The sequence below is a fragment of the Sebastes fasciatus genome, chromosome 8, assembly GCF_043250625.1.
Source record: "Sebastes fasciatus isolate fSebFas1 chromosome 8, fSebFas1.pri, whole genome shotgun sequence".
In the NCBI taxonomy this organism is placed as follows: domain Eukaryota; kingdom Metazoa; phylum Chordata; class Actinopteri; order Perciformes; family Sebastidae; genus Sebastes; species Sebastes fasciatus.
Window position 1 is genome coordinate 9,186,077 of NC_133802.1, and position 26,594 is coordinate 9,212,670.

Consider the following 26,594-nt stretch of genomic DNA (forward strand, 5'->3'; position numbering starts at 1 on the left):
TCTATTTAGTGAAGGAAGTCACCAACAAACATATTGATTTATTAAAACAGACACAAATTCATAACAATCCAAATGTTATTTTAAGGTCAGTCCATGCGTTTAATGTTTGTATTTAGTCAGTTGTCATGACAGCCCACACATTTCTTTTTTTTTTCCATTTATTTGCTTAAATTATCTACATTCAAGGGCAAGTCTAGACATCCGGGAGCCTCTGACAACACAGCTCACTTGGCATAAAACACAACAAAAATAAAATTCACTAGAAGAACTTTCTGTTTGTCCAGCTCTGCATCCTGTAAATGAGTAAGGTTTGGGGACTTCCGTCAGGGCATGTGCTAGTCAGTAACCGCCAAACGTCTTGGGACTGAGAGGAAATGAGATGAAAAAAATAAGAAGTTGACTTTTGTGCCGTGTTACTAATCCTCCATCAGTCTAAACCAGGAGTGAGCAACCTTTTTTTCTAATTTGAGCTATGATGAGAGCTAATTTGACAAAGTTAAAGGGACTATTTGTAACTTTCAGAAATGCTTGTTAACAGCGACACCTGTGGCCGTGAAATCAACGAAAGTCAGCGTCGGGCTCGCGCTTGCTCGCTATAAATACACCTGAATGAGCGTCGCTCAAAACAGTGAGGCGACACACGTCAGCTAAAACCACAATATCACTCTATATTTCAGCTGCTTGGCAGTAATGTTAGCTGACCAGACGAAGGTCTCTCCATGAACATGATTTAGATCTGATCCTAGTGTTGGCTTTTCCTGCCTAAGTGCAGGCTGAGGGCTCTGCAGCGTGTCTCCCTGCTCTCTCCGCCCACAGCCGGAGAGAGCAGAGGAGACACCGGCACCCGGTCGGTAACGAGAAGACAACGTAACTCTCTGAAGAGCTCCGTCACTTCACAAGACACGGGAAAGCTCTGTTGGTCTGGAGGAGCTGCAGCAGTTATTTCTGCACAAACGTCCCCTGTGCATTCACTAGATATTCTCAGAGCTAAACTAACTCTTCTGCAGTGTGGACTGAGCGCGCGTTCACGTCTAGAGGTGGAGGACGCGCGCTGTCTGAGTGAAGGAGAGAAGGCAGCGGAGACAAGGCTCCGGCCACACGCGAGCGCGCATATGCGAGCCTGCTACATTTATACGCTTAAAAAGTTACAAACAGTCCTTTTAAAGTGGCAGAGAGCTACACATAGCACCACAAAGTTGTACATAGCCAATAGCGGACATAATTTCTGTCTTACTTTCATGGTTCTTTAATAACGTTTCAGCCACCGCAGTCATCGCCTCCCATTACAATCCCCGCCATAGGTGGACGTTTGTGCAGAAATAAATGCTGCAGCTCCTCCAGACCAACAGAGGTTTCCAGTGTCATTTCCTGCTGCTGAGTGAATAGACTGTGCACCGGAGCGAGTAACGTTATCGTCTCCGACCGAAACTCCGGTGTTTTCCTTGTTCCTTCTTACCACGGTCAGGAGGCTGAAGCAGGAAACACTAGTATCAGCATCGATTCATGGAGAAACCTTTGTCTGGTCAGCTAACATTACTGCCAAGCAGGTGAAATATAGAGTGATATATAGCTGACGTGTGTCGCCTCACTGTTTTGACCGATGCTCATTCATGTATATGTAGAGCGTGCACAAGCGCGAGCAACAGGACGCTGACTTTCGTTGACTTAACGGCCACAGGTGTCGCTGTTAACAAGCAATTTCTGATTCTTACATGGAGTCCCTTTAAAATAGTATATTTTTTGCTTTTTATTGGCCTAACTATTTTCTGCGGACTTTGTCAAATCTGGTGTGCGCTTGCTTGCTGGTCTGCTAACATCGCCTAATGTTACTGCCTCGCTGATGTCATGAAATTTGAAAGCAGCGCAACTTGTTTAATTGTCGGCCGATTGGCAAATAATCATTTTGGGTCAGAAGGGGGGGCGCAATGTCTGTCAATTTGATTGGATAGACATTTAAACTGGTTTACAATGTGACTTTGTGTTATCAAATGTATGTCCATATTATTGTAACCTTTAGTGAGCCACTCAGACACAGGTAGTGAGCTACTGGTAGCTCGCGAGCTACTTGTTGGAGGCCCCTGGTCTAAACCTTTACCTAACCTTTTCTTTTCTTAATCTATGTATTATGACAGCAAAGTTTAATGGCCCTCAGCTGAAGTTTACTTACTAAATACGGTCTTGTTAACTTATGGTTTTACTCCTGTAAAGACTCCACTCTCACCTCAATTATTTCAGTTGATACAACTTAAAATGTGCGATGTGAAAAGTGAAAGTGGTTTTACCGCTCATTCATTCGCCTTCTGTCTGTGTGCAATTAGAGCCTGACGATAAGGGTTAGGGAATGAGTGTGGTCAGTGAGCGTCTTTTCAGTCAGTACAATGATGTCTATTTGTATGTGTGTGTTAATGCATATTTAATCTCTCTCCGAGGACAGTGTGTGCAGCACAGTGGTAAGGATGGAGAGAAACCCCTTCAGAGCTTTGTCATCTCTTGGTTGCTGCTTCAGAGTCACTTTTACTTCCTCCTCTTCTCCATCTTTTCTCACCAACTCTCTCTCGCTCAGCTCATCGGCTGCGTCTTCCTCTCCCTCTCTCACCTGCTCCTCTTCCCTGCCCTCCACCACGTCTCCGTCATCCATCCCTTTCTTTACTACTACCATCCTCTGATTTGTCTCTCCGGTGTACAGCAGCTCGCCGACTATGAGCGTGCTGTGGGGTGTGTCACCGCAGTGTGTGTGCTGGGTGTGTGTGTACAGGTAGACCCTCCAGGGGATTGCGTGCGGCGGTGTGAAGGCCAGTGTCTGGATATTGACCAGCTGCATCGCAGCCTGAAGGCTTTGTGGTGAACAGTGAGGTATCGCAGGGCATTGGATGCATTCTTCCAAGCACACATAATCCTCATCCTCTTCCCGTTTCTCAGCACCTGGCCGCAACAAGACAAAGGAGCAAAGTCAGAGAAACCGATGTCAGACAGATGAAATGAAATAGAAGTATAAAGTGGCATGAACAGAAGATATCAAATTTCTACTTAAGTACAGTACTTGGGGAAATGTACTTAGATACATTCCACCGCTGGAGGTTTCACACTATGGCAGGCCTGTTTGCTCCTGTCAACCAAAATAACCTGTCCCATGAAGAGGAGGCTTTTGGCATGAGAGAATCTTCTTCCATTTAATCACCTTGCTCATCATGAGAGACCTGTCGCTGCAGCCACAGACGCTCAAACTCGTCTGGGCTGAGAGCCGGGGAGAGGGACAAACTGAGGGGGACCGCGACGCTGGAAGTCGGGACGTCAGGGGAGGAGTCTGTACAGCCACGGGCACTGTCTGAGCCTGGAGAAGACACGGAAGGACGAAGAGATGAAGAATGGGAGGATGCAGGGAGGGAGGAAAGAAAGAATAGAGAGATAAGGAGGCAGCATCAGGGACCGAGGGAGAGGAGTTAAGATGAGTGCCGCCAGAGGGAGAGATTTGTGATTAAAAATGGCACTGCATTCCCAGAAACGGACCTTAGTAGTATCACAGTGGAGAAGAGTAAGCTTACAGTGGCTTCAGAAAGTATTCAGACCCCTTTACTCATTACACTTATTGTGTTTTATTTCTTAAATGTATATATGTATATATATATATATATATATATATATATATATATATATATATATATATATATATATATATATATATTTGTATACAAAGCGCAATCTAACAACCTTTAACAGGGCATACCACATTTTAAAAAGTAAAAGAAAAAAGAGATAAAATAAACATCTAAGCAAACAGTTAAAAGAATATGCATACATCTTGACATCTGCAAATATAATTAAGGGAGAAAGACCTTTAGTCCCCCTCTAGAAAATAAAACATCTCCACTTCTTCTCAAAGGAGTGTTTCAAGCCAGAGGTGTAGCTTTGGTCTAATAACTGATTAGGTTACAGTATGTTGTGCTTGTAAAGAAGACATATCATTTTCTTAAACGTGTTGCTTAGGTTACATTCTCCAGGGTTACAAACAGGCAACCTCACACATAACACAATACAGAATATCCAAAACCTCCGTCCAGAAACCTTGGACGAGTGGCTTTATGTCTATGATACAAAGCCACAGTATTTGATGCGTTATAGATTTAATTTAAAATGAGTTCAAATCTATATTTTTGAATTTTTTTTTGCATTGGATTCTACGATCAATAACCCATAATGACAAAGCATAAACCTATTTATATATATTTTTTGTGAATGTATCAAAAAACAGACACTAATATTTTAAGCACTGGCCCCATCGGCCCCTAAATTTGGTGGCTAAAGTATATTTTTGGGGGCCCAACTGTAAACTTATGTAAAAATAATACAGGAAAGGCAATGTAACTGCAACTTAAAGGTATAATGCAATCATTCTCAAGAGAGACCTGATAAAACTTGGTGGCCACAAAAAGCCATCGGGCCATGGTTACCTTCAGACAGGGCCACGCTACCCGTTTCCAGCGTTTCTACTAAGCTAAGCTGGCACCACCTTTATACCGAACGCACAAACAGAGAGTTGTATCAATAATTTCATCTAACTCTCAACAATGAGCATATTCCCTAAAATGTCGAAGTATTGCTTGACGGAGTGCTTCTGAGATGATTGTCCTTCCGACAGTTTCTTCCATTTCTGCAGGAAGAGGGGCTCTGTTACAGTGGCCACTGAGTTCTTGGTCCCCTTCCTGACCGAGGTCTTACTTATCAGGTCACTGAGTTTGGCCAGACAGGCAGCTCGAGGAAGGATCCAGTGATGGAGCTCACTGTACTCTTGAGAAAAACATTTTTTTATACTCTTTCCCAAATCTACACCTTGATACAATGTTTTCCCAGATGTTCTTGGACTTTGTGGCTTGGTCTAACATGCACTGTGAATTGTGGAAGCTTGCATACACAGGTGTGGGCATTTCTAAATCATGTCCAATCAATTGAATTTGCCACACGAGAATACCAGTCAAGTTCTAGAGATATCTGAAGGTTCATCAAAGCAAACCGGCTGCACCTGAGCTCAGTTTGGAGTGCCGTAGCACAGGCTCTGAATACTTACTGTATGTAAATCAGATATTTCAGTTTTTTTATTTTTAATACATTTGCAAAAAGATTCAAAAAGTGTTCTTGCTTTGTAATTATGGGTTATTATAATGCCAAAACAAAGTAAAATTTAACTGAACTGAACGGTCTGACAAAGGGACAGTACCTACTGCAAGTAGGCACAAGATATCATCATTCAAAAAACGAAATATAATAATATACAATTATGTTAATACCACTATACTTTTTGGCTTGAGCGCGAGACTTCATTAGTTCTGTACCTGCAATTCCTTTCGTGCTGTTCACATACCCAGCAGCACTGACACTCCATTAGGTGAGGACTGTTTGTCCCAGTACAGAAACTGCAGGCCAAAAAACAATTATTGTACTAAATTCCCCAGTCAGGCATAGTTAAGGCAGCCCATAATGCTGTTGGGTCTTCTCTGGGTCCTTAGCTGTGCTGCAGGCCCCTATAGCAGTTCCATTTTCAGTCGAGTCATGGTATGCGTGCATGAGATAAAAATCATATCATAAGCTCAACCGTAGTAGTTGAACGGCATTCTCTGCGTCCATGTCATCATCGCTTCTCATCGGACCCCCCAGGGTGAAATAGGCATACATTAAACCGGCACCTGCTCTAAGCAATTTATTACAATTATGAAAACCAGAAAAACCAGCAGCTCACTAAGAAGCCAGTGAATTAGTATAAGTAATGTTCACCGACCTGAAGAGCCTGCCTCATGACATTTCTCTAGAAACCATGTTAAGATAATTTGCAGAGCCTGCTATGACTGGCTGCTGCCACGGCTGTAGCTGGGATTAGACTTTTTTCAGCAGTATTTACACCCTCAACATCAAAGTGAAAATAACTTTAAATTAATTACAATAATTGAAATTAGTAAATACCTGGTCCCCATCCGACATCAACTGTTGTGCTTTTGATTACTTCAGAATAAAACTGTCTGTTCCTTGAGGACTCCATTACTAGTCGTGCATGGTAACGCAAAGAATTCACCGTGGTTGGAAAGGTGCTTTCAGAAGGGCTTTGGGATAAAGTTGTGGAACGAAACAAGTTAGTAGAAGGATACAGGTAGATTTTAAAGGCTTTAACTATCCCTCTGAGTACCGTTCAGAGCTTTATCAAGAAGGGGAGAGCGTATGGCTCCGCCTACACCTGGCCTAGATTGGACCGTCCCTACAAACTGGATAGCAAAGCCAGGAGGATATTGTTCAGGGAAGCCACCAAGGGGCCAAAGGCAACTTTGAATGACTTGAAGGTTTCTATGGCTGAGATTGGTGGGTCTATGCATGTGACAACGATCTCACAAGCTTTACACAAAGCTGGCCTACATGGCAGGGTGGCAAGAAAGAAGCCTCCTCTGAAAAAGTGCCACACTCAGTCTTGTTTGGCTTTGCAAAAGAAACACTTGGAAGATTCTGATGCCATGTGGCAAGAGGTTTTATGGTCTTTTCGGACTGAACTCCCAACACAGCACACCACCCAAAACCCACCAAACCTACTGTGAAGCATGGTGGCAACATTATGTTGTGCCAATGGGCCCTTGGCCCCCCTACTTCCGGCGCCCTTTAGTGTCTATGATACAAAGCCACAGCATTTGATGATCAATGGTTTTTGCATTGCTGTGTGTTTTTATGTGCTTCAGTGTTTCCCCTGCTCTTCGTCTCTCTATCTGCTATCGGTGTGTCAGTTTGACCGAGCGGACAAGGCGGAACCTTCCTGAGGGGCTGTGTGGAGGTGTGGCTGTGTTTATTTGTGCTCCCTCTCTTCATTCACGCTCTAGCTCACTCAACCACTGCAGCGCTCTCCCTCTCTCTATCTCTCTCTCTCTCTCTCTCTGGCTCATTGAGCATTGGTGAAAGGGCACCTTCTAGCACCACCAGCAGGTTGACATTTTATGGCTTTTTTGGCTGGGCTTGCCATGAAATTTGTAAACTAACATGCTTACTTAGATGACGAACACGGTCAACATTATACATGCTTAACATCAGCATGTCATCATTATGACCATGTTGGCATGACGACATGGGCGTTTAGCTCAAAGTACAGCTTTACAGAGCCACCGGCGTGACTGTAGACCTGCTAATCTTGTTCTTTTGGGCATATCTGTCTCCGGTAATAAGTTCATGTCTAGTAGCTGCCTTGCTGAGACAAGTCAGACTTGAAAAACCTGTGAAGCTCCATATTTGCCTTTTCACCAGATGTAATGAGCCATTGATCGCACTCATAGTTGCCTGTCTAAATAAATTAAGTAAAAGAGTCTGACTAGTTTATCCATCTTAATTGACACATAGACTGTATATAAGGAGTGGACGTTGTCACCGTGAAGTCACCCATTGGTTTGTGGACTGCCGTTTTGAAGCCTTGAGGTCGGCACTTTGGCTGTCACCCTCTTGGTTTTTTGCAACCAGAAATGACACGAGAGGATGGAGCTAAGTAAAACCCTAAGTAAACGCTGAATAAGACATTTTTAGGCGACCAAAATCTTTTAACTTTCATGAACAGAAAACACACTGTGAAAGGGTTAAAGTTCTAAGATGACAACACGGACAACGCTGTGGTAGCGACCTGTCAATCGCAAGGTAGCCACGCCCTAAAGCATCCCCTGCTTTATGGTCTATTTGACTCTAAGTGGGACCATAATTTACTAAATGAACATCATGTTGTATTGAAGAACACTTGAAACTAGTGATTGAGACCATAAACTCATGTTTACAATGTTTACTGAGGTAACAAATCAAGTGAGAAGTAGGCTCATTTTCTCATAGACTTCTATACAATCAGAGAAGTCGCCTCCTGCTGGCTATTAGAAAGAATGCAAGTTTAAGGTGCATTGGCTTCACTTTTCAGACCTGGAGGTTGCCCACTGAATTGACATCATTAGTCTCTGAGATAGCAGGCGCATTCAATCTAAATTTTGAAGGCCTTGGAAGAAGACATCCATAAGCACATAGCAACAGCAGAAGAAAAAATTTGTTTTCCTCACGCTCTGTCATCAGCCCGTTGACACAGCCATGCAGCTTGCCACTGTATAAGATACTCAACAGAAAGATTTCACTCACTCACTTCACTCACCTGAATGAACCTTCTCAATTTGGCTACAGTTCAGTGTGTCCGAGAGGTCAGTCGTAGGCTTTAGGTCAAAGGTCACATGTTCAGGGCTTCCTCTGCTGGCGGACTCCGTCTCTACGGCGCCCTGCCTCAGAGGCTCTAGAGTGTTAAAGCTGCATGCCCACTGGCTGATGGGCTCCGCGGGGCGGCCAATCAGAACGCCCAGGGAAGGGTCTGACCTTCGACCCTGGAGGACCTTTCGTGCCTCTTCTATCCCACAATGCAACAGGCGGTAGTAGAGAAGCGCCTGGTCGCGCACGCACATGTCCGTCTCCTCCTCTGGAAAACACAGAGAGTGTTGACAATGTCATCTCTTTCTCTCTTCCTCACACACACACACACACACACAAAACCTTGTATATGGCGTCAGATTTATGTCAGATAAAACATGCTTACGAACTAATGATATTATTTCAGATGCGCAGATATCACCTGTGCACTCACACAATATAAGTCCTTGCACACCGATTCAATAACTGAGAGTTGTACAGGCAGCGTCAAGTAAGAAACAAAACATAGATAGGGAAAGGCAAAGATTGGCACCTGTGTGTATAGAACTAAGCAGCCAGCACACAGACCGGCCATCACGAGAGAGAGCTCGTGGACGAGAACTCTGCTCTAGAAGTTGAATATTGCTCACGCAAATCAACACGCTCACGGACCGACTCGGTGGGCTGCTGTCAGCGGTAGCTCCGAGCGGTGTGGACGGGGGGGAGCACCGTGGTGTCCGTCGGCTTGGGAGTATAACCCTGTGAGGGATTTGAGGCCGATTATGTCTCTAGTGTTTGCTTTGGTGATAAGTTTTACTTTGTGATGATAGTTTTGGTATGCTAATGTTGAGTCGGTAGCTAGCTAGCGAGCAGAAGCTACCGGCAAGTTATGTGAACAAACGCTATAACGTGGGCTTCAGAATAAAGTAGTGCTTTGGGTGTTTATTTTTTCTTAGCGACGCTGTCTTTGAACAGTCTGAATGAAACAGACAGGTGATCAGAGAGGGGAAAGGACCGGAGACGGGGAGACAGTCAGCTGCAGCTGGACTCAGTGCCTGTCGGAGGGTTCTTTCAGTGCTACTAGCCAGCGTTGCTGTACCGATCTCCGATTCAGCGGCAGTTTATGAGATGGACTGTTTTGTCTTTGGTTTTAACATTGTAAAACTCAACTTTACATCCAGGAACAATACAATAGTGTCCCCCCTTTTTGTTTTCTTCTGTCTTGTGTCTCCTAAGTCTCCTTATTTCACGGTCTCTAGCGTTGTATCTGTGTAACTTAACCGAGTCGACCAACCTCGTGACATCACAAACTAGAGTACTGCAACGTGGCGGCGCTCTTGTCACAAAACATGAAACGGATCTTCTTTTTTCTTTTAAATGCTGACATTTGTTATGTTTGTTGTATAACAGTTCTTTAGAATGGAAATCCACTTAGTAAAACTAGCTTAACTTGGTTTCCACTTTAATTATGCCTCAATTTAAGCCTCAATATAATTTAAACGGGTGAGTTATATAAAAATTCACCCACCGTACAGTTGTCATGAAAGGGGAAATTAGCTCTAGAAAACCCAAACCGTTTTTGTACCAGGCTGTAAACATGTTTACTGTAAAGACATGGGGGGGGTCTGCTGTGTATATTGACTTGCTTTTTGGAACCAGCCTCAAGTGGACATTTGTGGAACTGCAGTTTTTGGCACTTCCGCGTTGGCTTCATTTTTCAGCACCAGAGGTTACCGCTTGGTGAGGACAGGCCAAAATGTCCTCACTTTTCCAAAATGTCCTCACTGTCAAGGCTAAAACGCACACACAGACACCTACCTATGCAGTAGTGCAGCAGTCTTCCAAGCATGTCTTGTGTCTCAGCAGGCCGGCACAAAAACAGCCTCATGGTTGTCGTCAGCAGCTCCATTTTGACTCCCAGAGAGGCCTCGCTCCTCACTCCGTCGATGAACACCTCCAACGTGTAGGGGGCGCTGGAGACTCGCTCCCCATACACAGCCAGCAACCACAGCAAGGCTTGCCTGCCCTAATGGAGGATAGAGAGAATGAGCAGAGGATTTAGACTAAATATAAAAGGCCCCGGACACCCACTGAGATGATTTGTGTTACTCTGGTTGATCAGATTTCTGCTCAGGGTAAAGCTGTCCCTTTAGGTACGTGGATTTTTGGAAGAAGACTGCTAGAAAGAACACATGTATGTAAACAATGTAGGTTCAAAATTCTTCCAAAAATCGTCTCTGCAAATGTTTTATGAGGAAGGCAATGCATTCAACATCTTTATTAGGCCTCGTGGATTCACAAGATGTGTTTTTGGGGAGAAAAGCTGAATGTAAACATACATTTTAGAGTTTACAAAAAACTCTGCAGGACACCTTTCAAGTTGGGCGAAGCTGTGCTGGGAGATACATGAGGTCACCAAACTAATAAGGGCAAAAACACATTGACCACAGTGAGTCGGGTAGAGGCACCAACTAGCTACCATTCGTTTTCTTTCAGGAGCAAGAAGAGTAACCAATCCCGCCGGAGATCAGTTATACATTTATTATAAATGGCAGCCTAAATGGCTTTGAAGCCAATTTTACAGTGGCCAAACTGTGGAATTATAACCATCTTATAACCATATCCGTGTCCGTCACGTGATGCCATTGGGCCCAAAAAGACTTTTACCCATAGACTTACATTTATTCAAGTCATTAGGTCCCAAAATTTGTAAAATGCACTAATAGCTGAATCCAGAGTTATTTTCCTTCCTCCGTTCATGTGAATGAGCCCAAGGGCTCCGAGGGACCGAGGGCTGAGAGGCGAGGTTAAAGGAAACGTTACTGCGTCTGCTCTATGGGCCCCCTTGATGCGAAAGATTGCCGGAAGATCCATATTCCCGTAGATCCTAACCCCCTCTCATATTTGGAATCCAGGTGGAGGACAACTTTTCCATATATTAATAATAATAATAATAAGAAGAAGAATAGCCATGCAGAGGATTATTCCCTTCACTGAACTGCTAGCCAGACGCCTTAGTCTCCTCATATGGAGACACGTCTCCCCTCCTCGCCATGGTAGATGGATTGCTGAGGCGTTGTACTCCATCAAACTTGAGAAAATCAGATTCTCTTTAAATGGCTCCCTAAAAACTTTTGGTGAGACCTGGAGACTGTTTTTAGATTACACAAACACACTGACTGTTCTGCCCCGATGACATCGTTTATTTTTCTGTCTGTACACAGAATGATTGAAGAGGTAAAAAAAAAAAAAAGAAAGATAACAAATGCAAAGTGGTGTTTCCATATGCAAACACAAGCAAGGCTAGTGCTGGTGGAGGAGGAGGAAAGAACTATGATGATTGGTTCACAGAAAAAAAGCTTCCGTGTTTGTTGATCTGACAATAAAGTCTTTCTTTTTGCTGTAGTCTACAAAAAACATGCTTGTGGACATGAAAGTTATCAAACAATCAGATAGTGGTTTACTGAGAACCATATGATCCTAGGTTAGATTACCAAACAGGCCGTCCGGGCACTATTTATAACAGAGTATTAGAGTGTTACTATACACTATTGTATTACTACTCTTACTTAAGAGTAACTTTTGGTATTTTAGATGGCAGCTACTCACAGGCTGCAATATAATCATATCGGGGCAATTCTTATCTGTCAATGTACGTCCACTAAAAGTGCTTGTTTTTTGCCATGACAGGCTCTGATTATTATTATTATTATTAAGTATCTGACATTATGGAAAGAGTCACGCTCAAGGAGAAGTCTCGTTGTGAAATCTGGCGAGGTGACGTGTTACCAGTGAAATAGTGGAATACATCCACTGTGGAATAATGTTGTCAGACATTTCTAATTAATAACAATCTGAGCCTGTCAGTGGCAAAAACAAGCACTTTCAGTGGACGAACATTGACGGTGAGGAGTTGCCCTGAGTGATTACATTGCGGCCCGTTTAGCAGCTGCTGTCTGCAGCGTTCTCCCTCAATACTGGACCAATTACAAAAACTGCTGTCTCCATTAGTCACTTAGACACAAAAACATGTCTGTAATACCAGACGTAGAATTGGCATTGGAATATTTTACAAACTCCTTACTTGCTATAATTGATAAACATTCACCTTTCAAAAAGCTTTAGAGTTAAAGATAGATCAAGCCCCTGGTTCTCCACAGAATTATCAATGATGTTCAAGGCAAGGGACAAAGCTCGGGCTCTAGGGAGGCGTACTGGTGAGGCAGCCCATTGGCTGACTTTCAGGCAACTCAGAAATAAATGCACTCCTCCTTGAGAAAAGCAAAAGACACTTGCTACATTGAATTAATCTCCAGCACTTTACAGACCTGTCTACATTTTTAGAAAGCAGTAAATGTAAATCAATACAAATCATCTGTATCTATTCCTTCTTAGGTTAAACTTAATGCCTGCTTAGTGAACAAGACTTCAGAGATTTGCCATTCTTTCAACACACATTTTGTTGCTGGGAATCCGTTTGATATGTACTCAGGATCTGCTCTTAATATTAAGCCATTGGCTCAGGCGCCCTCCTCAAACCATCACCTCTCAGTTCACCCTATAGGCTGTCACTACCACTGCTGTTAAGGACGCTCTACAAGCTATCGACTGCAGGAAAGCAACTGGGGAGGATAAACTAGATCCTTGTTTTGTAAAACTCTGTGTCCCATTTATTGCTGAACAAATCACACATCTCTTTAATCTCTCCATCTCTACTGGAGTTATCCCTCAGGTCTGGAAAACTGCACATGTAGTCCCACTGCACAAGGGTGGTGATAAAAACGATCTTAATAACTATCGTCCAAATTCCAAACTGTCCTGTCTTGCTAAAGTCTTTAGTTAATAATCAGCTCAAATCATACAAACCAGTCTTGTTTCAGAGCTAAACATAGTACTGTCACTGCGATTACTTTGGTTATAAATGATATCGTATCTGCTGTTGACAAAGGGAAATACTGTGCTGCCCTCTTTGTTGATCTAACAAAAGCATGTGACACTGTTGATCATGCTCTGCTCCAGCAGAGCTTATATGAAATTGGTTTTGATTATAAATCCTGTAAATGGTTTCAGGACTACCTGTCTCATAGACAGCAATGTGTGATCCTGGGAAATGATCGTTCTGTCCTGTTACCACTGACAATGTGGGGTTCCACAGGGGTCTATATTGGGTCCTGTCTTGTTCACAATTTACATTAACATCATGTCCTCCTTAACAAATTGTAACTCCCATTTTTATGCAGATGACACAGTCCTGTATAGCTTTGCTGATACTGCACACTGATATCCTACAACAAGCCTTTGACAAAATACACTTTATAAATCTGAAATTAGTTCTGAATGCAAAGAAGACTAAATATATGTTTTTCTCTAGAGCAAGAGATGCTGTGGATACAGTTTGCATATTACCACTCTGAATGGACTCAGTACTGACAGGGTCTCAGAGTATAAATACTTCGGCATCTGGCTGGACCCAAAACTTACATTTAAATTTCACATTGATACACTTGTCAGCAAGCTACGACAAAAAATGGGATATTTGTACAGAAGGAGTGCTAATTTTCATGTTCTGTAGGAAGCAAATAATTGAGGCCGTTTTCTTGTCTGTCTCGGATTATGGTGACGTTATCTATAGACACGCATCTGCCTTCACTCTCAAACCCTTAGATTCAGTTTATCACTTCACCCTGAGATTTATTACCGCTGACAGATATTCTACTCATCATTGCATTTTGTATGAAAAGTTTGGGTGGACATCTCTAACAGCAAGACGCGATAGGCATTGGTCATACATCACGTCCTCAATAAATTGGTCCTATAGTCGTTATTCGAATCGATCAAGTGATTGGCTAAGGCTTGTAAACTTCCAAGTGCAAACACTTAATTTGGGGAAACTGCTTTTGATGTTTGTGCTGCAAAAACTTGGAACAGTTTATAAAATACATTAAAACTAAACCCATTTGTACCTCTAGTTGATTTTTAAATCCATGATGACAAACTACTCCACTCTTGAATGTAACTGTTTTTTAACATTGTTCTATTGTTGTCTGGCTGATTGCTTCTTGTAATTAGGGCCCGAGCACGAAAGTGCCAGGACCCCAACGGTGTCCTGGCACGAAGTGCAAGGAAAGCTCTTGTTTTTCAAAGGATTATTATTTTTCTGCAGCGAGATCGCATTTTAAGGCACTTAGGAGGCACGAAAACTCACGAAAAGTGGAATACGCATCAGAACTGGCGCAAAATTCGAAGTTCTGTAGTGATTGGGCTCTGGTGTCGCCAGCGGGCTCGATAGCGCCCCCTAATGCAGGCAAGTTTTCAGAGAAAGCTACTTCGATCTTCACGAAATTCGAGTAGGTCATTGCTCACATCTTCAAAGGAGGATTAAATATTTTCGTTGGCATGGTGTGGCGAATTTCGATGTTTCGAGATGACACAGGAGGCTGTTGTAACTTGACTTTACATAGTCCAATCTGCCCCAAATTTCACAAGCTGGATAAGAGTCCAGGCCTGAAGACATATACGTTCCATTATTGGATTATGGTGATAGCACCACCTACTGGCAACAAGAAATGGTTGTATACTGCCACCCACCCTCATAGAAGTGCCTTTTAAGGATGCCCCACACCTGTGTCCGATTTTCATGATGTCATAGGTCATGTGAGAAGACGCCATTTTATCACTTTACAGGTATGGAACTTTACGATACTTCTCCTAGAGGATTCAAGAGAGCCATCTCAAAGTCGGGCAGCAGAATCTCAACACCTTCATGATGCAAAATTGCGAAGCTTTTGTGTTTTCGCGAAACAGTGTTGTTGTGGAGGCGCGGCAAATTTCGATGTTTCTACATGACACAGGAGGTTGTTGTAACTTGACGTAACATTGTCCAATCTGTCCCAAATTTCCCAAGCTGGATAAGAGTCCCGGCCTGAAGACATATACGTTCCATCATTGAGTTATGGTGATAGCGCCACCTACTGGCAACAAGAAATGGTGGTATACTGCCACCCACCCTTATAGAAGTGCCTTTTAAGGATGCCCCACAGGTTCTCAACAGGTCATTTACAGTGCCACGCGCTCCACGCAGAAATTACCCTCTAACTGTTGTGTGCAGTGTCCGACTTTCATGGAAATGCACGGCAGCGGGTACCCCCGACGTGCGCAAAGTGGCGAGGGCCCGTTCAACGCTGCTTGCAGCTTTAATTATGTTCTGTGTGTATTTATTCAATTTTATTGTACTCTCGACATTATTGTAAATGAGAGCATGTCCTCAATGATTCCTCGGAATTTTAAATAAAGGATGAAAAAGACAGAAATGACCCTTTAAGTTAAAGACCCAACTACTTCTTCCACCACTGTTGTTGTCGCTGGTTTTCCTATCTAAAGTATTTGGTATAATATCAGTGGAGATGGGTGACAGTGTGGATCTAATGTGGCTGGGAGCTTTAGAAGGAAGTTAGAAAGCCTCTCTTCCCCTTCAGCTTGAAAAAAAATACTGAAGTGCAGGTTTCACCCAACAGCAGAACTGTGGTGTGGTTAACCTGCAACCTGTCACTGAAAGAGACCAAAATGACTACCAGTGACGCAGGGTCTTTAATGCACCTGTGGCCCTGGCACATTCTCTCACAATCTGCTCATCTATGCGATACAATACTAGTGAGAAATACTGAAATCAGAACAAAAGAACAAAAGAGTGAAAGGAGACAGGAACATACCAACATTCATGAAAAACAAAAGATGAAGAGCAAAAAAGAAAGAGAGCAGAGGAATAAAAGGGTGAAACAGTTGGTGTGACATATTTCCTTGCAGACTTTACAACATCACATCGCTAAAACCCAATCTAATCTAAGAGTATCTACAGAGCAGGAGCTGTTGAGCTGGCAGGAATTCAGTTTATTTCTCAAGGACATTTCAGCAGGGTTAATGCCTGTTGATGCAGGCGATTTAACCCTCGGCTGTCCTGTTATTAGAAGACAGCCCTGCTGAACCACCATCAGTACATTTACCCAAGTACTGCACTTACAGTACTAACTAGTTTGATTTACAAGAGCCACAAGAAGGATTGTAGTGAGTGAAATAAACATGCAGAAATGTTGTAACTAAAAACTGACTATTAGAAAGAACAATGAAGCAATTAGACTATTATTAATAAAACACAATGTGTGATTACTGTAACATCAAGGAGTTGTGGACTGGGTGTTGTGGTTTGTGTTCATCAAATTTAAATTGAACTTTACCATCTATGAACTGTAAAATAATGGCCTTTTTCAACTGAGCCCCACTCACTTCAAAACAATGAGAAGAGCACAAACAAAACACCAGAAACCTCTGCTGTGAAATAACCCATAAAACTGAGTGTTCATGGAAGACCCCATTACAGAAGCTGATTGAGAAAATTAGTTTTCAGGGCCTTTAAACTTTGATATATATATATATATAATAAAATAACACTCTAACAAGAAGCTTTGTTTTACATCTAAGCAGTATGCGGGTGTGGCAGCAGCTGGTGTCTGACCTGGCTATCCTGCAGCGTCTCCTCGCAGCCCTCGAGAGCCAAACACACAGTGTCGCTACACTGAGGACACACCCAAACCAGGTCACGCATCGTCTGCACCACCGCTGATGAGTGAAAAAACAGGAAATGAACTTAACCACAAATGCAACTGCACACTGACAGTACACTGTGTATGCAATGTGTGTGTGTGTGTGTGTGTGGGGGGGGGAACACAAAGCATGGTGAAAAAACACAAATGCAGCTGCACACTGACAGTACACTGTGTGTGTGTGTGTGTGTGTGTGTGTGTGTGGGGGGGGGGATGAGCATTACCGGAAGTGATGTGCTCCTGTTTGAGCCCGAGCAGTCCAGTAAGGATCTCCAGACATCTGTCGCTGTAGCTTCGTCCAATACGACCTGCACCCAAACCACACAGAAGAACACAGGATATGAGTGACACTATGACTTTAGGAAGTCTATCGTCCCGACACTACTGGGTGATGAGATTTTTGGCTGGACCAAACAGGGCCAGTCCGACAAACACAAAAGTCTGTCACTGAGTGACTGGGTGATGAAGTTACACGATTGGTCGGCCAAGTGTTTGAGTTTCCTTATTGGCCGTTTGCTTTCAAAATGAAAAGGCGAGAACAGTCCTTCGTTTACGTTTTCAGGGTGGCATGTCAGCGGTTCCACTCACCAGATCCGGTGACGGAGGGCATGTCAATGCTTTCCATTAATTTCCTTTAGAAAGCAAGAGAATCAGTCGCCCAGTATGGAAATGTTGTGGCGAGTTGGAGAGGATCTGACTTTGTGTCAAATCTGTGTGTGCTGAATGTTTTCCTCATCATCCTCTCGTTACTGTTCAACACACGTGATGAAGATAATGTTGACATTTGCATTGCAAGGAAGTACAGTTAGAAAGGAAATGAATGGAGAGGCACCATTTGGAGTGAACAGAGCTAGGTAATATAGGAAACATGTAGTCTGAGTCATAATCTGCCTGAGCTTTACTGCTGTTACACATTTGGGAATAAAGAGTAATATCACAGAAATGGGAGAGAATAAAAACTAGTCTTCCTATTAATATGAAGACTAATATTGATATGATAGTTATAGGAGTCAAATATAAAAAAAAGGGTAAGTTAAATTTGTTATTACAAGATGTATGTGTATGGTAGTGAGTAGTGGTTGGTATTTGTGCCCCATGTGGCCAACCATGGCATGAAATTGTTAATAAACTGGCACCAGTTGATGGCGTCATTGTGATTAGTATCAGCTGTGCACAGCGCAGGTTGCTTCAGGACGCCAAGAGCCAAAATACTTTTTCAACAGGCTTTAATATAGTTACTTGGCAGACGCGGCATATCCTGTTTTGGTTGTTTTTTTGTAGTTTATCACACGCACGCACACACATAGGCTGCACGTTGACATCCATGCATCCATCGACAGAACTACTAGCTGGACATCTGACCGTAAGTAATAAGATGAATGAGCGTAACTTCATTTGATACAAGCCTTGTTGTTGCACGTTTCTTGGTGATGGAAATATGGCTTAAAAGAAAGAAAGAAGGAAGCCATAATAATAGTACAGCAGATATGTGTTAGGGTGTGTTACTGTGAGCTAGAAGAGGATGTGAAAAAGTGACTGCTCGGAAGTGTTTGTCTCGTTGTAAAGACATGGTAAAGAAGACAGTGTGTGTGTGTGTGTGTGTGTGTGTGTGTGTGTGTGTGTGTGTGTGCATGGTCATGCATTATACTGCCACGTGATAGTATGACGGTGTGGGTGTACCTATAGCTGAGATTGCAGCCTGAGCAGTGTCAGCATTGACATCAGTGCAGTATCCTTTCAGCTCATCCAGTAACATTACTACGTTGTCATCGTTCACCAGCTCCACCAGCACCTGCAAACAAAAAGGGACCAGCTTTACTATTAGAAACAGCATCATTTGTTTCAACTCTAGTTTCAGTTGGACAATATAACGTTATTTACAAAAAACAGTACATTTTAGCATAGCTGTGGTGAGAGTAGAAAAGGCACATAAATTGTGGAAAGAGGTCACAATTAAGACCTATTTGACTGTGGAAAACCAACAGAGTCAAACAGGCATCATCACCTGCATCTTCCTTTGCTTGATGTAGGCTGGCTCAGCATAGCCACAGAAGAAACGTTTGTAGTGCGCCCCCATGAGGCCAGGGAGAGAACGCAACAGCAACTAGAGGAAGACAAAAGACGCCCTTTCATATCTCGTGACATGTGTCCACACATCCATCTGACAAGAGATTTACACCGATAAAAAAACCCCCAAATTCACTAATAGTGATGCAGTAAGCGATACTCTGTGTCTCTACCCCCTCGGCACGACAACACACATGCAAATGATTTAGTTTGTTAGTTTTGAAACAATGTAGTCAAAGAAAATATTTTTAGAATTTGCATTGGGTCTTATTCAACATTTTTTCTATCTCATACACACCCTTCATCCATATTCGACACCCACAACTGATAAAAACGAGGCAAAAGTGAGCATGGCTCGCATACCCCCGCTCACCGCTTGACCCCTGCTAGGTGGTAGGGCCAAAGGTTTTGCCCTTTTGGGACAAAATGTAAAAAATGTTCCACTTGTGATCCGATCACTGAGGACGCATGTTAATACCAGGTCTGAACAGGGCCATACACATACTGTAATGCTTTCTCACCGTCTACATCCACATTTGAACTATTCACTATCTGACCTGTATGTGGCAGAGGGCGGTGAACCTCATCTCTCTGGACACGCTCCCGCAGGCGGCCAGCAGAGGTCCACGTACTCGCTCCAGGGCCGCCAGACTGACAGCAGGCAGGCCGGAGCAGAGGCTGAGGAAGAGGCTGAGGGTAGCGGCCATGACCGGGGGGTGGGGGCTGACCAGGGAGGCGTCCAGCAGGGACAGGATGTCAAACAGCTCGTCCTCTGACTGAGGCCGGTAGCGCTCGAGTATCCTCAGAATCTCACACTGACCCCAGACATCAGAGTCCTTCAACCTGGGAGGACAGACATACAGAGACTTGTAGACTTCATGTACTACTGTCACGATATAACGACCGTTTTATAAAAATAACTTTTTTTTTTTAAATCTTATTTGCTCCAATCTCGCCTACTTCAGCTTTAATGGACTTTGCAGAGACAACCACCACGCCATCCATTAATTCCCGATAATGGACCCCTCGTCGGGCATTATCCCTTACTTACTCATTATCATAATATCAGTGGCATAAAATTGTTTTAAAATGACAGTAATATCATTTATCGTAGTTATTTCTGGGACAATATATCGTCCAACAAAATGAGTTATCATAACAGGTCCAGCTGCAATTTGTGCTAAAATGAGAAAGAGCATAAAAATGACTTCAGCTGCCTTCGTCAGTCATGTGAATGTCGCCATGTGGCACAGCATCATTTATCAAAAACTCAATGCTGTCCACACGTATCACTCCACCACATAAATAGACTTGCTTGTTTTAAACAGTTTTCATTCCAACCTGTTGAGGAGGTGATGGGTGATGGGTTTATTAATAGCGACTCCCCCCTCCTCCTTCAGGATCTCCTCCAGAGCTCGGAGGCAGTTCACCATCACCACCGGGTCTGGGTCCCTCAGCAGGCTGTACAGCTCGTTCACCACTGCAGCATCTGGAAGAATCAAGAGGATGTTTATACAAAAAAAAAAAAAAGCATGAGAACATATTTAGGCGTGTACACTTCAACAATGACTGAACTGTTTGTAGAGGTGCGGTGAAAATAACACTATATACAGCCCACCGATTGATTTATCATTATCATTCATTACTATCAACCAATCAAATCTATTTATTTATATATTTTGGAGTTCAGACACATTGGAAATGGTTATGTTTTTCTTCTCCTTAATGTAACCGTGGGCTTTGTTGAACCACCACTAATATACACTATAGACATAGAAATAAAGAATGACAACGGGAAAGAAAAACAGAAACAAGAAAGCCATCAATGCATCCTACCTATCTCAGACTTGGGTTGGAGATTGTGTAGTTTGGCCCAGCCGAGCACAGCCACTCGTCGTACACAAGCTGCTCTGTCTTTCAGTCCTGCTGTTAGAGGCTGCTCCACATACTCCACCAGACTGGGTAATCTGTAGCGCGCAGACAGACACACACACAGTCAAACACCAAATTACTCCAGCAGTCACAGGCCAATGTGGCGACTTGTACTGAGGTCAATGTGTGTAGCACCTCACCTGAGGTTGGTCATGTTCCTCAGGGCCAGGCTGCGGACCATGGGGTTGGGATCCTGACAGTCTTTCCTCAGCGTGTTGATGACCAGCAGAGACAGCTCTGGGTTTAAAGTGGCATAGGAACACAGGAAGACATAGACCAGTTTCTTCTGGACTATGTCTACTGTGGCACACGCTTTCACCATCTCACTGAACAGGCCTGATACATCCACACCCTGCGACATCGCCCTGAGACAGAGAGAGACGAAACCAGCCGTACTTTCAACAAAGGGTAGTCATTATCAGTATGTTACTGAAACTCTTCTGGAGCCTCACATATAGTTTGATACTTCACCTCAAAAAACCCAAACTGATTCTTTCAGTTGTTTCCAAACTTAGCACGCTGACTCTGCTAGTGCTAGCGTTCACATTATTCATAACCTTATTGATGAGCTTACTTTGGTAAACTATGTCACTGCTTTTTGTTAACGGCTTGGTGGGCAAACCTCTTGAGTAAATGTTTTTATGAGAGTTCAAATATGAATAAATTGTGTTACGATGCACATTTAATTTGACTTTCCCTTTCATTTTCTCCAAAACTGTACAGGAAAATACCTTCAAATTTCATATGTTCATTCCGAACAGGATTACATTGAATATATCAGAAAACCTCTGAAAGTCAAAATATGAGGAAATCGTCAGTCCCCTCGAGATGACTTTTCCTTTAATTTTCTGCAAAACTGTTCAGTAAAACAACTTTCAAATTGCATATGTTCATAGTCATGGTCATTCTGAGTATGACTCCATTGAAGACTTCAACAGACTTCTTATGGAAATGTGTGACAGTTCAAATATGAGGAAAGTGTCAACATGTTACCCTGTATTTCGAGGTGATTTGTGTACAGTAATGTACAGTGAAACTACTTCAAGTTTCATATGTAGTCAGGAACTTTTTGAGCAAGCCTATTTGAAAGATTATGTAGGCTATCGTGTAAAACTAATAATATCAAAATTGAGTAAAAAATATCATTCTACATTTTGAACATAATAAATATAACAAGTTCAAACGGGCTGAGGCCATGTCTAATAGGTTTGTAGAGAGAGCTTACAAACCTAGGCTGATTAAGCAGGCTTGTAATAGAGCACAGTCACTTGAGCGTGATACCCTCCTTAAAAAAAACACATCAGATGTGAGCCTACACATCTGTCTCGCCCAGTTTTTTGTCACGACATACCGTACTCATGCTTAACAGATCAAACACATAGTTGAGAACAACTAGGCCATCATTGAGAGCGACACTGTGTTGAGGCAAGTTTTTCCTGAATTGTTTCTTTTAGACGCGCCACTACTCTTCGGGACTCAGGCTCATGCATTCATATCTTCCAGCAGATAAAAAAGGTACGTGGCTGACTAAGCCGTTTGGCACCTATAAATACATGCATTGCCCTCACTGTGAAAACGTGGTGCAAACTAAATATTTTGCTGACATTAACACAGATAAAACCTATAAACAACATGATTTCATTAATTGTAATATTACCTTTGTCATATACTGTCTGTCTTGTCCATGTGAGGGGGGCTTTTTCTACATAGGCTGCACAAAAGGACGCCTGAGAGATTGCCTCGCCGAGCATAAATATGCCATCATAGTCAGAAATCTATATATCACGGTGATAATGATTCTTTGTTACGCATAGAGGGCATCGAACATATTACACCGTTGGTCAGACAAGTTACAGGTTACAAAACTTTACCAGAGGGAGACTTTTTGGATCCATCGACTGGATGCCTTAAAGTATCTTGGTCTTAATGAGGATATAGACTTCACATGCTTTCTGAGTAATAAATAAAACATATTCTATATATTTCTCTTTTTTCTGTACAGGTTCCTATGTTTGCTTTGCAGCCTCTGTTGTAAAGTAGGAGTAGTTTCATTGCTGAAGGACATGAATTACTTGTTTCTGTGTTATTTCTTTGTGATATTTTGTTTACATTTTGTAATATTATGATGATCATGTGATTGCTATTGGTTGTTGATACCATAGACTGTAGGTGAGGCCACATCCGCCTTGTCTGTTTGTTTGTAAGCCCTGATGAAGACCTACAGTGGTCGAAACATGTTGGCTTTTTAAATGATTTAGCCACTACAATAAAGGCTTTTTAATATATTCTCTTCCTCGTTGCCACTTGTTTTGATATTTTGGATATTTGGAGTGCCTGGATTGCCTTCCTTTTTATCATAACAAATATGACATTGAATTCATTGTAAACTTATTGATTATATGGTCAGTTTAACATAGGCCCACATACATGTAAAATATCAAAAGTTACCCCCAATTTCACTGGATTTGTTCGGAATTTAAAGAATATATTAAGACACAAAAAAGTAATAAAACTGTCAAACTGTACGGTGAATCTTTAAAGGTCCCATATTATAAAAAAAGTGAGATTTTCATGTTTTTTTTGTATTATAAAGCAGGCTAAAGTCCTATATGAACAATGTGAAAGAATCGAAACACTCAATCCACAGGGAAATACACACAGCCTGTATTCAGAAACTCTGCATTTGAAACAAGCTGTCAGGATTTCTGTCCATTCGTGATGTCACAAACATACAATATTTAGACCCTTGACACAATTTTACAATTTAACATAAACATTCTAAATGTGTCCCAGTTTATTCCTGGTTACAGTCAAGGTCTATGGAAAGGAGGCTGCGTCACGGGCGGACATGGGTCTTGGGGTAAGGGGTATAACACATGCGCAGTTGCGGTTGTGCGTTGCGATTGGCTCAATTTCGCAGACGAGATTTTACCATGCATGTGTTATACCCCCAGAGATATGACAGGTGACCCAGCCTCCTTTCTATATGCCTTGGTTGCAGTGTATGTGAATGATATCAGCTGACAGGAAGTACACATGGACCAAACTGTTGCCTAGCAACGCAATTCTGTTGCAATTCGGTCAAAATGCGCTAAAACGGAGCGTTTCAGACAGAGGGTAAATACAGGCATATTCAGGCTGACAGTATGAGGAAAATAAAGTTTTTTTTTAACATTACAGCATGTAAACATGTTCTAGTGGAAACACAGAATACAAGTATGGACCTGAAAATGATCATAATATGGGACCTTTAAATAGTTAAACGTGTGTTTATTTAGTTAATTTATCCCATTTCTATTTGGTAGTTGTTGTTATTTTTGGCCGCTCCAAGTACTGGACCACAACGTCAGACAGGCCCAACAGGTGGACAGCCCGCTGTGTGTGATGGATGAGCAGGTGGAGGAGACCAGTCTGTCTGTGTGTCTGTGTGACTAACCCACCTGATGACTTTGAGGATGGTGTTCCTGTATCGCAGCTGGTCAGACTGGATGTTGGGGTTGGACAGAGCTCTCCTCAGCTCCCTCAACGCGTCCTCACCGCCCAGGTAAGGCATGCTGGACACACACAGTCTGCTAACGCTTCATTTAAAATACCACACGTCGACTCTAAATAAGCAACATTACCGTTTAACACTTCAAATGGTCGGATGACTCGGTTGTTGTTGTTTACACCATGAATACTTCCGCATTTCTTCTTCTGCTGTTAGCTTCTCTCTGTTATAGTCTGCTGGTCTCTGCTGGCTGGCGGAGGAATAACACTTTAACCATTTAACATCACATTATGGGGCCTGCTGGGACCATGTCTGGGAAGCGGGATCTGGATGATGATGATGATGATGATGATGATGATGATGGTCAAGTCAAGTCAATTTTATTTGTATAGCACAAAATCACAAATCACAAATTTGTGTCAGGGGGCTTTACAATCTGTACATGATACGACACCCTCTGTCCTTTACAGTACGACCCTCTCATTGGTTAAGGAAAAACTTAACCAAAAAAAAACCTTTTAACAGGGAAAAACTAAAAAATGGACGTGTGACCTCAGTGCCCTGTTTTGTTACTCTTAGTGTGCTGACATTATTTTGTGAAGTAAATCCTGATGATTACTGGATGCATCTGACTGTACAGAGCAGAGGCTGAATCATCACAGACTATAGGACATTGTTTGGTGTGTTTTGTTCAAACCATTCTAAAGCCATCACAATGGTGCACAGCTCAAATATACACTTATATGCATATCTCAACTCTGTGTCAACTGCAACTGCAGATTCTGTGTTTCCTGTTATTGGATCCTTCGATCCATCTGTAAAAACCTGCACAGTCTGTTCCTCATACCCATAAAGCTCAATCACTAAATCTGCATTTTTATTTCTTGCATTCATTTGAAGTAGTTTCAAATCCACAACCAGAGTTTCTAGAAGCCACACAGGGATTATAGTCCGTATCACTGTTGGACAAAACTCCTTCTCATGCACTTCCAAGTCCTTTGCTGCTGCATCTCCTGTCCAGCCAAAACTGGATTTTTGTGTTCTCTCCCTTTCCCAGCAGGCCTGTAGCACCTTTGGAACCTGTAAGCATCGTATACCAGCGACTTTCACACTACATCACAACAAGTTTGACATTTTTTTTAGATTTATTTCCTAAATGAAATATTGAAATATCCACCCTTACAATTGTATTGTCCAGCAGGGACTCAGCAGTGCATGGTGGAAGACAAGAAATATACTTCTAAGGTACTTGTACTTTATTTGAGTATTTTCATTTTGTGTTACTTACTACCTCATTACTGCAGTCTTTGACAGAACACAGGATCATCATCAACATCCATATGAAGTGCCTGTGTGTCTGTAAACACAACAATGATCATAAAACATGAGATCATAAAATTGTTCTGCTAAAGTTGGACCCATGTTGCTTGTTTTACATGTATGTACTGTCTGTCTCTGCTGTTTCTGTCTCTGCTCTGCTCACAACTTTAAAGTGGGTGGGGCTCACATACTTCTGTGCACCAATCAACATTACAATCAGAATCTGACCACAGATAGTCGTGGGGTTGATTGTTTCTGTTGCCTGGATGCTGTCAATCAGATCTGATCAAACCACACAGATTAGCTTTTGAGTTGGCTAACAAATACCTGAGTTGTTGTTGTTGTTTTTTTTAAGATTATTTTTTATTGTGTTTATTAGTGCAGCTGGAGAATGACAGGAAAGGAGGCGAGAGAAGGGATGACATGCAGCAAAGGGCCACAGGTTGGAATCGAACACGGGCCGCTGCCAACGACTCAGCCTACATGGTGCGCACGCTCCACCGGGTGAGCTAGAGATTGCCCAAAATACCTTATTTAACCATCAATGTTAAATTGTAAAACTAAGATCCACAGAGGACATTATGCAACTGTTTTCACATGCTGAGTAGTACTCTCAAGAGCATATTTGCAAAAGTTGATATACTTGCATGATTCTTGCACTTTTTGGGTTGTACCCACACGGTTGGTTGCACTTATTCTAAGTCCCTTTGGGAAAAAGTGTCAGCTAAATACATGTAATTTACCTCTCATGACCGGTAAACTGTGTAAAAGTGGTGCCGTTGTCCAAAGTGCTGATCCTGGTACCAGGGATGGGGGAGCTGCCCAGGGTTCTCAATGTTATCAGTCTGGTCTTGGAAGTTATCATCAAGCTTTATTTAAACTCTATGTAGGAAGATAGAAACCATTTTACTACACAGGTGTAATCAATAACATTAATTGCGGCATTCAATTAAGTTGTTCCAGCTCCTGGTGTTATGAATGCTTCCTCACCTGCGTGTCTTACTGGGACATTTACCCAGAAG

The 26,594-nt window shown here is 42.5% G+C and overlaps 2 protein-coding genes across 3 annotated transcripts in view; both read right to left on the reverse strand.

Moving 5' to 3' along the window:
• Nucleotides 1–18: 18 nt before the first annotated feature.
• On the reverse strand, nucleotides 19–26,534 carry ap4b1 (adaptor related protein complex 4 subunit beta 1). 2 transcript variants are annotated; one of them, XM_074643188.1, is made up of 13 exons: nucleotides 26,316–26,534; nucleotides 20,903–21,127; nucleotides 20,667–20,797; nucleotides 20,172–20,319; nucleotides 19,388–19,673; nucleotides 18,769–18,867; nucleotides 18,444–18,555; nucleotides 16,988–17,071; nucleotides 16,676–16,779; nucleotides 9,985–10,192; nucleotides 8,141–8,455; nucleotides 3,179–3,331; nucleotides 19–2,922 (listed from the first exon to the last, which is right to left on the reverse strand). In XM_074643188.1, exons 1-13 carry the CDS (start codon nucleotides 26,435–26,437, stop codon nucleotides 2,414–2,416), a joined length of 2,496 nt encoding a protein of 831 aa, XP_074499289.1. In that variant the 5' UTR covers nucleotides 26,438–26,534; the 3' UTR covers nucleotides 19–2,413. The 2 variants fall into 2 exon arrangements, with proteins under 2 accessions (XP_074499289.1, XP_074499290.1); XM_074643189.1 differs by lacking the exon at nucleotides 26,316–26,534 and adding an exon at nucleotides 24,203–24,456.
• Nucleotides 15,310–26,594, reverse strand: part of ikbkg (inhibitor of nuclear factor kappa B kinase regulatory subunit gamma) — a 37,971-nt gene continuing 26,686 nt past the window's right edge. The window contains exon 14 of the transcript XR_012594887.1: nucleotides 15,310–15,370. The gene's annotated coding sequence lies outside the window, so the exon portion shown is untranslated. The remainder of the gene's footprint in view (nucleotides 15,371–26,594) is intronic.